Genomic DNA, 14836 nt, shown 5'->3' with positions numbered 1-14836 from the left:
ATCCAATATTCAAGTATTATTTATAGAGCGGAGAACATTAGCAGTATATTAAAGATTTGTGTTAAGCAGTCGTGACGTGTAGAGTGGACAACTTGCCTTGCTGAAATGATTTCAAATTTTAGGTAACTGTAACGTATTAGTAAACTGGAATGTATATTAAAACCACTTAACTGGCATGGTCAAATTTCATGCAACTGCGCCGTCCCACCCTGTCCCCCCGTTTTTGACGAGGAGATCCGTTCTGCAGATGTGCATAATATAATGTTTAAATATTTTAAAAAATACTTTTTCAACTTTATTAAATAAAATACATGTTAAAAAACAATGTTAACGCTTTTGAAGGGAAAAATCGTCAGTTAAGTGGTTAAGAACAACTTGTCCCGACATGTACAGATGTGTCATAAACTGTGGCTTCAGTCGCACCAAGCTGCCCTTCTCATCATACCAAGCATTTATCTCGCTCAGAATGTGTGTCTTATTTGTATAAATGATACAACTGGAGAAAGCTAGATTATACTGATCAATGTGATATGCAACATTTGTACATCTGTATGCAAGTGAGTCTGAATCGGTATGTGAAGTGCTATGATGCAGCGGTTGTTGCTTTTGCTCATGCCAAGTTCTGTTGTGCTTCATTTGTAACTTTGTATGTCTTTAACACTAATTCCTGTGCGGTTACAGTCACAGCTCATCGTCTTTAGTACACTTTGAGTAGTGTTATGGTGCATCTGTAATGCAAATTACTCAAAATTTAAAGACAAAAAAGACTGTATGCTATACGTCTCAGTGGTCCCGGGTGTTTCGCACCATATGCCCTATAGGTGTTAGGTGTATAAGGACACATCTGTATATTATTAAACTGTATATAACACAATGGATATCTCTAGCTGGCACAAATGATAGAGTGCGGAAAGTAAGGTGTCCAATGTAATTCCGTTCCAAAAATTAGTTTTCCCTCATCTTTTACAGACTTCACAGACCTCTTTACCAGAAAGTACTGCAGACTGTGTGGGCAAGGAGAAAGCAGACATTGACAACACAATCTCAGAAGCCCAAGAAGCCAGCAATTCTGAAAAGAAAGAGATCAAAGAAATTCTATCACATGTTCGGCAAAATTTTGGGAAGCTCAATGTGGCGCCAGAGTTTTTACAAGAGGACTTGGTGCCGATAGATGTAGCTGGAATGTCAGACATTTCTGATCTTGATTCATTGGAGGAGGAAGAACTGTCAGCAGAAGAGGATCAGCATGCAGAAATGTCAGATGGGGAAAATGGCACAAGCTCGAAAGCAGAGCCACAAAGTCCAGAGAAACAAAGTTCCAAAAAAAAACTGAAAGAACTGGATGATAGAATAGCAAAGTGCAAGAAGTTTCTGGATAAAGCCAAAGCCAAACGATTCTCTGCCTTGAGGTAACGTAAAGTACTCTGAATAAGTGAAAGTAAAATAATGTGAAGAGGGTGTGAAAACACCCTTTTTATCACATTATTTTAGTTAAAATAATATTAAATGTGCCCCTTAGTGGGGTGCCAACCCTGCTTCTGCCTAATTGGAGGTTCAGTAATGTGCAGCTACATACTATAAAGAGCAGGGAATTGGTGCTGGATATTGGGACGTGTCAGAGGGGTAGATTTAGTGTTGGTGTTTAGTGTTCATTCTAGCACCCTGCACCTTTCAAAATCCGTGCAGTTCCTCTTTCCTGCCTGGGGTGTCGCTCTCTGCTGTGGTGCTTCTCAGCACACTCTGATCTGTTACTGAGTGCTGTGATACAGACCTGTGTGTGCTGAGAAGCACCAGAGCAGAGAGCGACACCCCAGGCAGGAAAGAGGAACTGCACAGGATTTGAAAGGTGCAGGGTGCTAGAATGAACACTAGGTGTTACCCATAGCAGCCAATTGGATTCTAGCTATCACTTAGCTAGAGCATTGTGGAAAATTATAGGTATAATTCAAGTGTTTGCCATGGACAACACCTGACCTAGACTTTTACATTTTTTAGATGCTTTAATAAATCTACTGCCAAGATTCACATCTGGCAGGAGAAGGACCCCTGGGGAAGTGACACGTGCCCCTGATTTTGTTCTAATTACAATGCATAAAGCTCCAAAGACTATGATGTACATATTTTACTCTGTTAGTATGAGTTCAGCAGTTCTGCTGCAGAGGGATGAATGAGCTCATGGTGGACATATTAAGTATAAACACTCCCGTTATTTCATCTATACTAATCAACTCAGTATGACACGGCCTCTGCTTGTTATATTGATATCAGAAATAGTGGCTTTACTTGCTCTTCCTGGACCCTGAGGTGTAAATTTACTAAGGTGGGAGATTTTTTTAGAACTGGTGATGTTGCCCATAGCAACCAATCACATTCTACTTTACATTTCTCTTACGTCCTAGAGGATGCTGGGAACTCCATAAGGACCATGGGGAATAGACTGGCTCCGCAGGAGACATGGGCACTAAAAAGAACTTTAGATATGGGTGTGCACTGGCTCCTCCCTCTATGCCCCTCCTCCAGACCTCAGTTTGATACTGTGCCCAGAGGAGACTGGGTGCACTACAGGGAGCTCTCCTGAGTTTCCCTGAAAGAAAGTATTTTGTTAGGTTTTTTTTTATTTTCAGGGAGCCTGCGGGCAACAGGCTCCCTGCATCGTGGGACTGAAGGGAGAGAAGCAGACCTACTTAAATGCTAGGCTCTGCTTCTTAGGCTACTGGACACCATTAGCTCCAGAGGGAGTCGGAAAGCAGGTCTCTCCTTGCAGTTCGTCCCAGGACCACGCCGCCATCCTCCTCACAGAGCCGGAAGATAGAAGCTGGGTGAGTATAAAAAGATAGAAGACTTCAGAGGCGGCAGAAGACTTCAGATCTTCACAGAGGTAATGCGCAGCGGTAACGCTGCGCGCCATTGCTCCCACACACAACAACAAACGGCAGGCACTGATGGGTGCAGGGGGGGGCGCCCTGGGCAGCAATTTTACACCTCTAGGACTGGCACAAGTATACATATATAGGCTGATGGCTGTGTATAGGTATCCCCCGCCAGTTTTTTTTTTTCAAATCGAGCGGGACCGAAGCCCGCCGCTGAGGAGGTGGAGCTTGATCCCTCAGCACTAACCAGCGCCATTTTCTCCACAGCACACCGCTGAGAAGCTGGCTCCCCCGGACTTTCCCCTGCTGAACACGGTGACAGAGGGATTTAAAGAAGGGGGGGGGGGGGGGCACATATTTGGCGCAGTGAATACATATATAAAAGCGCTGTATATCTCTTAGAATTTTTTCCAGGGTCCTTGGCGCTGGGTGTGTGCTGGCATACTCTTTCTCTGTCTCTCCAAGGGGCCTTTTGGGGGAATTGTCTCCAGATTAGAGATGTCCCTGAGTGTGTGGGGTGTCGGTACGCGTGTGTCGGCATGTCTGAAGCGGAAGGCTCTTCTAGGGAGGAGGTGGAGCAAATGAGTGTTGTGTGTCCGTCGGCAACGCCGACACCTGACTGGTTGGATATGTGGAATGTTTTAAATGCAAATGTGAATTTATTACACACAAGGTTGGACAAAGCTGAGTCCAGGGAATGTACAGGGAGCGCCCACTATCCCAAGTTGTAGACACGGATACCGACACGGATTCTGACTCCAGTGTCGACTATGATGATGCGAAGTTGCAGCCAAAATTGGCTAAAAGTATTCATTATATGATTATTGCAATAAAAGAGGTGTTGCATATCACAGATGACCCCTCTGTATCTGACATGAGGGTGCGCATGTATAAGGAAAAGAAACCTGAGGTAACCTTTCCCCCATCTCATGAGCTGAACGAGTTATTTGAAAAGGCTTGGGAATCTCCAGACAAAAAAACTGCAGATTCCCAAAAGGATTCTTATGGCGTATCCTTTCCCGGCTAAGGACAGGATACGGTGGGAATCCTCCCCAAGGGTGGACAAAGCGTTGACAAGCTTATCCAAAAAGGTAGCGCTGCCATCTCAAGATACCGCAACCCTCAAGGATCCTGCTGATCGCAGGCTGGAGACTACCTTGAAGTCAATTTACACACATACTGGTACATTACTCAGACCGGCGATAGCGTCGGCTTGGGTTTGTAGCGCTGTAGCAGCGTGGACAGATACCTTATCTGCTGATATAGATACGCTGGATAAGGAAACCATTTTATTGACCCTGGATCATATTAAAGATGCTGTCCTATACATGAGAGATGCTCAGAGAGACGTTGGCCTACTGGGTTCCAGAGCCAACGCTATGGCGATTTCTGCTAGACGAGCCCTATGGACCCGACAATGGACGGGTGATGCCGACTCGAAGAGGCATATGGAGGTTTTGCCTTACATGGGTGAGGAATTGTTTGGGGAGGGTCTCACGGACCTAGTTTCCACAGCTACTGCAGGTAAATCAACTTTTTTGCCTTATGTTTCCTCACAGCCTAAGAAAACGCCACATTATCAGATGCAGTCCTTTCGGTTGCATAAACCCAAGAGAGTACGGGGATCTTCCTTTCTTGCCAGAGGTAAAGGTAGGGGGAAAAAGCTGCCAACTACAGCTAGTTCCCAGGAGCAGAAGTCCTCCCCGGCCTCTACAAAATCCACCGCATGACGCTGGGGCTCCGCTGAGGGAGTCGGCCCCAGTGGGGGCACGTCTTCGACTTTTCAGCCACGTCTGGGTTCACTCACAGGTGGATCCCTGGGCAATAGAAATTGTTTCCCAGGGTTACAAGCTGGAATTCGAAGAGGTGCCTCCTCGACGGTTTTTCAATTCGGCCCTACCGGCTTCTTCCCCAGAGAGGGAGATAGTTTTAAATGCAATTCAAAAATTGTGTCTTCAACAAGTGGTGGTCAGAGTTCCCCTGCTTCAGCAGGGGATGGGGTATTACTCAACCCTGTTTGTGGTACCGAAATCGGACGGTTCGGTCAGACCCATTTTAAATTTAAAATCCTTAAACCTATACTTAAAAAGGTTCAAGTTCAAGATGGAATCGCTCAGAGCGGTCATCGCCAGCCTGGAAGGGGGGGATTATATGGTGTCCCTGGACATAAAGGATGCATACCTTCATGTTTCCATATATCCGCCTCATCAGGTGTTCCTGATATTTGCTGTACAGGATTGTCATTACCAATTTCAGACGTTGCCGTTTGGGCTTTCCACGGCCCCGAGGATTTTCACCAAGGTAATGGCGGAAATGATGGTGCTCCTGCGCAAGCAGGGTGTCACAATTAATCCCGTACTTGGACGATCTCCTGATAAAAGCGAGATCAAGAGAGCAGTTGCTGAACAGCGTATAACTTTCCCTGAGGGTGTTGCAGCAGCACGGCTGGATTCTCAATATCCCGAAGTCACAGTTGGTTCCGATGACACGTTTGCCTTTCTTAGGCATGATTCTGGGTTCAGACCAGAAAAGGGTTTAACTCCCGATGGAAAAGGCCCAAGAACTCATGAATGTAGTCAGGGACCTCTTGAAGCCAGAAAGGGTGTCGGTGCATCACTGCACTCGAGTTTTGGGAAAGATGGTGGCGTCTTACGAGGCCATTCCATTCGGCAGTTCCATGCGAGGACTTTTCAGTGGGACCTTCTGGACAAGTGGTCCGGGTCACATCTACAGATTCATCAGATGATCAGCCTGTCCCCCAGGGCCAGGGTATCTCTCCTGTGGTGGCTGCAGAGTGCTCACTTTCTAGAGGGTCGCAGGTTCGGCATTCAGGACTGGGTTCTGGTAACCACGGACGCGAGCCTCCGAGGTTGGGGAGCAGTCACACAGGGAAGAAACTTCCAAGGTCTCTGGTCAAGCCAGGAGGCTTGTCTTCACATCAACGTACTGGAATTAAGGGCCATATACAACGGCCTTCGTCAAGCGGAGAATTTGCTTCGCGGCCTACCGGTTCTGATTCAGTCAGACATCACCGCAGTGGCAAGGCGGAACAAAGAGCAGAGTGGCAATGGCAGAAGCCACCAGGATTCTTCACTGGGCGGAAAATCATGTAAGCGCTCTGACAGCAGTCTTCATTCCGGGAGTGGACAACTGGGAAGCAGACTTCCTCAGCAGACACGATCTACATCCAGGAGAGTGGGGACTTCATCAGGAAGTCTTCGCAGAGATTGCAAGTCAGTGGGGACTGCCTCAGATAGACATAATGGCGTCACGCCTCAACAAAAAACTACCGAGGTATTGCGCCAGTTCAAGGGACCCACAGGTGGTAGCAGTGGACGCCCTGGTGACACCGTGGGTGTTCCAGTTGGTCTATGCGTTTCCTCCTCTTCCTCTCATCTCCAAGATATTGAGAATCATAAGACGAAGAGGAGTACAGACAATTCTCATTGTTCCAGATTGGCCTCGAAGGGCCTGGTATCCGGATCTGCAGGAAATGCTCATAGAAGATCCGTGGCCTTTTGCTCTCAGAGAGGACCTGTTACAACAGGGACCCTGTCTGTTCAAAGACTTACCGCGGCTGCGTTTCACGGCATGGCGGTTGAACGCCGGATTCTAGCGGAAAAGGGCATTCCGGATGAGGTCATTCCTACTCTGATAAAGGCTAGGAAGGACGTGACAGCAAAACATTATCACCGTATATGGCGGAAGTATGTATCTTGGTGTGAGTCCAGGAATGCTCCTCCGGAAGAATTCCATCTGGGCCGTTTCCTTCACTTCCTACACACGGGAGTGAATTTGGGCCTAAAATTAGGCTCCATTAAGGTTCAGATTTCGGCCCTATCCATTTTCTTTCAGAAGGAATTGGCTTCTCTTCCAGAAGTACAGACTTTTGTGAAGGGAGTGCTGCATATCCAGCCTCCTTTTGTACCTTCAGTGGAACCCTTGGACCTTACCGTGGTGTTGCGGTTCCTTAAGTCTCACTGGTTTGAGCCTCTTAAAATGGTGGAATTAAAGTATCTCTCTTGGAAAGTGGTCATGTTGTTGGCCTTGGCATCGGCAAGGTGAGTGTCGGAATTGGCGGCTTTATCTCACAAAAGCCCCTATCTGGTTTTCCATGTGGATAGAGCGGAGTTGCAGACTCGTCCTCAATTTTTGCTCAAGGTGGCTTCATCTTTTCATATGAACCAACCTATTGTGGTGCCTGTGGCTACGCGGGACTTGGAGGATTCCGAGTCCCTGGATGTGGTCAGGGCATTGAAAATTTATGTGGCCAGAACGGCTCGGGTTAGGAAAACAGAGGCGCTGTTTGTCTTGTATGCAGCCAACAAGGTTGGCGCTCCTGCTTCTAAGCAGACTATTGCTCGCTGGATCTGTAACACGATTCAGCAGGCTCATTCTACGGCTGGATTGCCGTTACCAAATTCTGTAAAGGCCCATTCCACTAGGAAGGTGAGCTCTTCTTGGGCGGCTGCCCGAGGTGTCTCGGCGTTACAGCTTTGCCGAGCGGTGACTTGGTCGGGTTCAAACACCTTTGCAAAGTTCTACAAGTTTGATACCCTGGCTGATGAGGACCTCATGTTTGCTCAATCGGTGCTGCAGAGTCATCCGCATTCTCCCGCCCGTTTTGGTGCTTTGGTATAATCCCCATGGTCCTTACGGAGTCCCCAGCATCCTCTAGGACGTAAGAGAAAATAAGATTTTAAACCTACCTGTAAATCTTTTTCTCCTAGTCCGTAGAGGATGCTGGGCGCCCGTCCCAGTGCGGACTAAATTCTGCAAGACTTGTATATAGTTTCTGCTTACATAAGGGTTATGTTACAGTTTTGATCAGTCTCGGGCTGATGCTGTTTTGTTTCATACTGTTGACTGGTTCGTATATCCATGTTATACGGTGTGGATGGTGTGGGCTGGTATGAATCTTGCCCTTAGATTAACAAAAATCCTTTTCTCGTACTGTCCGTCTCCTCTGGGCACAGTTTCTCTAACTGAGGTCTGGAGGAGGGGCATAGAGGGAGGAGCCAGTGCACACCCATATCTAAAGTTCTTTTTAGTGCCCATGTCTCCTGCGGAGCCCGTCTATTCCCCATGGTCCTTACGTCTATTCCCCATGGTCCTTACGGAGTCCCCAGCATCCTCTACGGACTAGGAGAAAAAGATTTACCGGTAGCTTTAAAATCTTATTTTTTCTAGCTGCTTCTAGAAGATAATAGAATCTGATTGGTTGCTATGAGCAACATCACCAGTTCTATAAAACTCTCACCTTAGTAAATTTACCCGATGCTGAGTTTGACAGGACAAAAATGATCACATTCTACTGCATGTAACCTAATATAATTCCCAGCATGGTTATACAGAGCTATTGTACATATATAGGTTCCTTTTGTTGTGTTTTTGTTCCCTGCAAATGTAGATCTGGTGGTGGCATTATCACAGTAATTCAGAATCTATTTCTGCATGATGTTTTAATCAGCCCGTACATAGTAGCAGTTTCCTGGCTCACTGAAGTTCTTCGTTTTTTGTTGTTTTTTTTTTTTAATATGAAGCTGGGCACATTGTGATTTCTTTAAACTCACAGGTAGATGACCCTGGCATTGAATCCAATGTCTCTATCTGGTGTCTCTGTGCTATTGTTTGGTCAGTGCTTTGAATGGCTGATTATACAATTGTAGCATTTTTATAAAGTGACTGACTACCGTAATAAATAAGCAATGAGCAGTCACATCATATGTTCAGGGCGTATGTAGTAGATATCAACCCGTGGGCATTTCCCTATAACACAGAATTAATGTTAGCTTATATACACACTCTTGTAATACCACTTTCAGTAGTTTGTTTTCATTTAGGACTTGTTCACATTTATCTGCTTTTGATGGGTTTTCAGTGCATCAATAGATGCATGAAAAGTGCATTCTTCATTATGGTAGTGGTGCCATTCACTCTTTTTGTGTTGCAAAATGTTATGCTTCATGCATTAACGCGTCCTGTGTATTTGCAAAGACATTGCACATAGAATTCTTGTCCATCAGTGCATGTTGGTGTGTATATATTTAGGATTAAAATTATGTGTGTGTATGTGAGTGAGCCCTCACTGTTTGTGTTTGGTATTTTTTTAGAATTTTTGCTTGGCTGTAACTGCAAAAGTCTCTGCAACCTGGTGCCATTCATAGGGTTGGGTTTGGGATACTGGCAGTCAGCATGCCGACGCCGGGATCCCGGACGCCAGAATGCCGGCAGGGGGCGGGCGCAACGAATCCCCTTGCAGGCTCGCCACAGATTTTATTCCCACTCTATTAGTGTCATGGACACCCACAAGTGGGAATAGCCCTCGGCCCCATGCCGGCATTCTGGAGGCTGGGATCCCAGCGTCTGTATGCTGACTGCCGGGATCATGACTGCATCCCCTTTTATGTGGTTACAGACCAATTTGGTGCCTGTTCAATATGGAACATTACCACATAGGATATAACATAGGTCAGTTGTTATTCTAGACATATACACATAGAGGTATGGCTTTCTACACTTGCTGCTGCTCCATTCTTATTAATTTGTACATTTCTTTGTTTAGCACTTAGTCTTCCTGTTCACACCCAAGCCCTTTTTCTTCCTGATGGCAACAGCTTCTCTGAATTTGGAATCTCCTAGAGATATTTTTGGGTGGAAATACTCGTCCTTATTGCAATTAACTCTTCAGCAGTCCCCAGTGCAGGGTGAGCGCAGGATGTAGGCCATGCTCTGGGAATGTGACCTTGGTCATGAGACATCATTGAGGGATTTCATGACTATTTATTAAATCTAATGGTTCACTGTCTGAATTATTTTTTTTTTGGTTGAGGTCTTTCCAGTTCTCAAATGAGTAAGTAACATTCTCTCATTAGCACTTGTGCAAGAGCATAAAATCTCAACCACATGTTCTGAAACTTTGGGACCGGAGCCACTGGATCTGTTTTGAGATATTCGCTAATGAAATATTGGTGTGCTGGCACATTTTGATGCACGTTTAAATGAAAAGTATAATTAAGACATTAACGCCAAGTTAAAAATATATGGAACAAGCTGTTTTTTTGTTTCAACTTTATAGAGTGAAAAATAACTTTCTAAGCATAAGAGTAGAATAAATAAACTGTCTGTAAACTTTACATATTCCCTTAAAGAGCAGGGTTTGCATGGCGGTATATTCCACCAAGGAATATTAGTATAGGTTTCATATCAGATGTGACAAAAGCTGGTGTTTTTTATGTTCAACAAGTTGCATTTCTTCAGGTCACTGTAAAATATTTTTTCGGTGTACGTATTGTCAGGTGTGGTCCACTGCTGCGTTCTAGGAAGCAGCATCGGATCACCAGCAACACCTTTGGCTTGGCTGCGTGACTCATGGGGTTTCTCAAACTCGGTCCTCAGGACCCCACACGGTGCATGTTTTCCAGGTCTCTTCACAGAATCACTATTAAAATAATTAGCTTCACCTGTGGATCTTTTCAAATGAGTCAGTGAGTAATGAATACACCTGTGCACCTGCTGAGTGACCTGGAAAATGTGAGCGGTTTGGGGACCTGACGACTTTGAGAACCACTGCTCTAGATAACTCCTACTATCGGGGGAAAATTCCTACCATTCAGTGATTATGGACTGCCTGACTCTATTCTTGGTGAATTGTCAGCGCTGTCTACCAGTACTGTATGCTGGATGTGCTGTCCCTGTCTTCAAAACTGTTCGTAATTGGTCCATCCTGACTAGCAACATCAGTCTGATGTATAAATGCAACCTTTGCAGTCTCTCTTCATGGTGATTAAGGGGAGAATTCAGTTATCAGCAGCAAATTACCGCCAATGAAAAAGGGAGGTAGCCTATTCAATTGCACTACCTTTTTTACCAGACCGCTTTGTTAAGGTCTGCTAAATTAGCATATTAACTGGTGTTAACACACAGGACCCATGTAAAGTTCATGGATTTGCATGTTAGCAGGGTCTGGGTTCCCGTTGACCCACGGGTTATTGGGGATTTTATTTCACTTCTGTTGAGAGTTGTAGAAAAATATTCCTATTATGGGCTGCTAGCGGGGCTAATTAAATAGTCCTGGGTAATCAATTAGCCTTAATTGAATCCCCCCCACCCCTTTAGTCTTTCATGTGGTGGAATTTTTTCATTCCCAAACTGTACGTGTTGTAGTATTTTATTGCAATGTTGACTTTTAAGTTATTCATAGAACATGTATTCACTTTATGAGGTTACTTTCTCCCCATAGAATAACGTTTTTAACATTTGTTTGACTATTTTATGCTATACAAAGTTTTATACCTTGTATGCACTATAGCTTCTATGAAATTGCACTAGTCCTATCTTAAGGTATATACACATGGTGCGATGTGTGCTTACGATTTTGACTATATAGGGGTATATTCAATTGAAGTCGGATCCTTTCCAACGGAGAGGATCCGACACGGCACTATTCATTGCCAGCCGTTTCCGGCCAGCATTTCGACAGTGCAGATTCAACTTGTTATCAAGTCGAATCTGTATCAATGGTAAACTGTCGAAAACAGACGCATTTTCGACAAAACCACGTGGATCGGTGAGTAACTCGCCGGTCCACGTGTTTTCCGACAGTGCTGGTTTTTTTTCGACAGTCGAAAAAACATCACTGTCATTGAATAGGTCGAATGCATATTCGACCTCAAAACTGTCAAAGTGCCATTTTTCTGACTGTTGGAAAAACCGGCACCAATTGAATACCCCCCATAGTCAAAATCTTAAGAAAAGTTTTGCGATACCGATGCGGGTTCCCGCTGGTCTGTATCGCAAGAAAAAATACTGTGCAGGCAAGGCAATTTTGACTAGAAAGTGTACAATCTAGTTTCCAGTATAGGCAAAATTGTATATAGTCAAAATCGCACTGTGTGTACAGTCAGTATTGGTGGTTCTGGGATCCGGGGAGTTCAAGGGAAATCGCATAGTCAAAATTGGCATTTACTCAAAATCTCACCGTGCACCTTTTCGTTTGGAGATTTCAAAGTATAGGTTAATATAAAAAGTTAATTACGATATAGTTGAGTTTGTAGAAAAAATAGATTAATAGTTCCTAAATATTCAGATGAAGTATAAATTGAAGTGCTGGTACAGGTAAGTAAACGTTACCAGGGCATACTGATGGGTCAGACTGAGAGACCTGCATACAGTTGAGCAGATTTAAGTCTGGTACACCCAGGGTGACATTTTAAAACAAATTTGCTGTTAGCGACCATTCATAATGACAAATTAGTTTTATCGTCCAGTGTGAACTATAGTGCTAGTGATGCGCGCGCTCTCACGGGTTGTTAGTGATGTCCTCTGTCGTCTGTACATGCAGCTCAGTATCGTTTCTTCAAGGGAAATCGCAAGCAATATCCTATCGTTTGCATGTCGTTTAGTGTGTACCCAACTTTAGACTTCACTAATAGGCTTATGGTTTGAGATTATGATGTTGATTAAACAAACAAAAATAAATATTCTAATGTTGATTAATACGATATTAGTGAGAGTGTGTGCACTTCTTGTATACTGTAAGCTCTCATACTAATTTGTTTTACTTTTCCCATCCAGAATTCCTAAAGAGCTAAGTGAACACATCTTTGCAAAAGCAAAAAAGACAGATGACCAAGAAGATCAGCAAAATGAAGGTAATTTAATATTTCCCTCAGGAACCTCTACATGTAACCTACAGCTGCTCTCCAAATGTATAATCATCCTTGTCCATTAATACCCATTAACTGCCCTCTGTGCTTCACTGCCTAAGGGTCATTTATTTTTTGAACTTCTTACTATGCAATTATCACATGCTGTTCATCCTCTTGAAAAATATTCCTATTGCTGATAATGCTTAGCACAGCAAATGCGTAGCAGCTAAGTACATTTAAGAACATTTATGAAGACTAGTGTTCAAGGAAAATGTAGTAGTGTCGGTGTAACCCATAGCAGCCAATCGGATGCCAGATTTATTTTAAAAACTGACAGAATTTGTCTTACAGGCTTTAATAAAATACTGTACCAAATACTTGTTTCATGTGTACCCCCAGCTTGTAGAACAGTGGGCTCTTTTCTCCTACGTCCTAGAGGATGCAGGGGACACTTCAAGAACCATGGGGTATAGACGGGATCCGCAGGAAACATGGGCACTTTAAAACTTTAAAAGGGGTGTGAACTGGCTCCTCCCTCTATGCCCCTCCTCCAGACTCCAGTTTAGAATCTGTGCCCAGTGAGACTGGATGCACGCTGAGGAGCTCTCCTGAGTTTCTCTGAAAAAAGACTTTTGTTAGGTTTATTATTTTCAGGGTGATCTGCTGGCAACAGGCTCCTTGCAGTGTGGGACTGAGGGGAGAGAAGCAGACCTACTTCTGTGACTTTCAAGGCTCTGCTTCTTAGGCTACAGGACACCATTAGCTCCTGAGGGTCTGAACGCTAGGTACGCCTAGATGCTCAGTCCCGGAGCCCGCCGTCGCCCCCCTTACAGAGCCAGAAGTCAGAAGAATGGTGAGTAGAAGAAGATCACAAGACTTCAGTGACTGCTTTGAGGTAACGCACAGCGTCTGCGCTGCGCGCCATGCTCCCACACACACAGCGGCACTACAGGGTGCGGGGGGGGGTTGGCGGCGCGGCGCCCTGGGCAGCATAAAATCCTCATTTTGAGACTGGCTATGAGGTATTTTAGTGCATAGGCACTAAATCCGGACCCCCGCCAGTATAAATAATTAAAAAAATAGCGAGCTGAAGCGCGCCATTAAGGGGGCGTGGCTTAGCCCTCACAGCTCTCATCAGCGTCATTTTCTCTTCACAGAGCTGCAGAGACGCTGGTCCTTCCTCAACACTGCTGTATCAAGTAACAGGGTGCAAAACGGGGGGGGGGGGCACAGTTAATTTGGTGCTGGATTAATGATATAAAAGCGCTAATAGGTCTGAGGCATTATATAAAAAGTTTCAGAACCGGGATAGGCGCTGGGTTGTGAGCTGGCACACTCCCTCTGTGTTTCTCTGACAGGCTTTACTGTGGGTCTGTCCCCTATATGCCCAGTGTGTTTGTGGTGTCGGCATGTCTGAGGCTGAGTGCTCTTCCCAGGAGGAGACTGGATTAGGGAAAGAAACGACTGTGGGAGTGACCCTGTCGGCACCACCGACGTCTGATTGGGTAAATGTTTTGAGTGCTTTGAATGCGAATGTGGCTCTATTAAATAGGAGATTGGATTAATCTGAGTCTCAGACCCAGGCATGGAGGAAATCCGTGGAGGATGTGTTGTCACAGACCCCCTCGGGGTCACGAAAGCGTTCTTTTACCCAGATAGCAGATACAGATACCGACACGACTCTGACTCCAGTGTCGACTATAGTGATGCCAGATTAAATCCAAAACTGTCTAAAAGCATTCAGTACATGATTGTGGCGATAAGACGTGTTACATATCATGGAGGACCCTGCTGTTCCTGATACACGGGTCTGTATGTTTAAAGGAAAGAAACTTGAGGTAACGTTCCCTCCCTCTCATGAACTGAACGCTCTTTTTGAAAAGGTTTGGGAAAATCCTGACAAGAAGTTTCAGATTCCCAAGAGAATTCCAGTGGCATATCCGTTCCCCTCTGGGGATAGGGAAAAGTGGGAGTCAACCCCCACTGTGGACAAAGCTCTATCACGACTGTCCAAAAAGGTGGCGCTTCCGTCTCCTGACACGGCAGCCCTAAAGGAACCTGCGGATCGTAAGCAGGAAAATACATTGAAATCCATTTATGTCACTACGGGTACGCTACTCAGACCTGCAGTTGCTTCGGAGTGGGTGAGTAGCGCTATTGAAAAGTGGGCAGATAACTTGTCATCTGAGTTAGATACCCTGGATAGGGATAGCATTCTTTTGACACTGGGTCATATCAGGGATGCTGCAGCCTACCTTAAGGAAGCTGCGAGGGACATTGGCCTTTTGGGATCAAGGGCCAATGCTATGGCAGTCT

At 45.1% G+C, this 14836-nt stretch overlaps 1 protein-coding gene across 1 annotated transcript in view; it reads left to right on the top strand.

Annotated features, from left to right (window-relative positions):
- Window positions 1–14836, top strand: part of GNL2 (G protein nucleolar 2) — a 133111-nt gene that overhangs the window by 108439 nt on the left and 9836 nt on the right. The window contains exons 13-14 of the mRNA XM_063954346.1: window positions 970–1409; window positions 12447–12523. Of these exons, the coding sequence (XP_063810416.1) occupies window positions 970–1409; window positions 12447–12523 (517 nt within the window). The remainder of the gene's footprint in view (window positions 1–969; window positions 1410–12446; window positions 12524–14836) is intronic.

Source organism: Pseudophryne corroboree, chromosome 2 (genome assembly GCF_028390025.1).
Source record: "Pseudophryne corroboree isolate aPseCor3 chromosome 2, aPseCor3.hap2, whole genome shotgun sequence".
NCBI lineage: Eukaryota > Metazoa > Chordata > Amphibia > Anura > Myobatrachidae > Pseudophryne > Pseudophryne corroboree.
The sequence above is the reverse complement of the archived record's forward strand: the minus strand, read 5'-3'. Positions and strand labels throughout refer to the sequence as shown.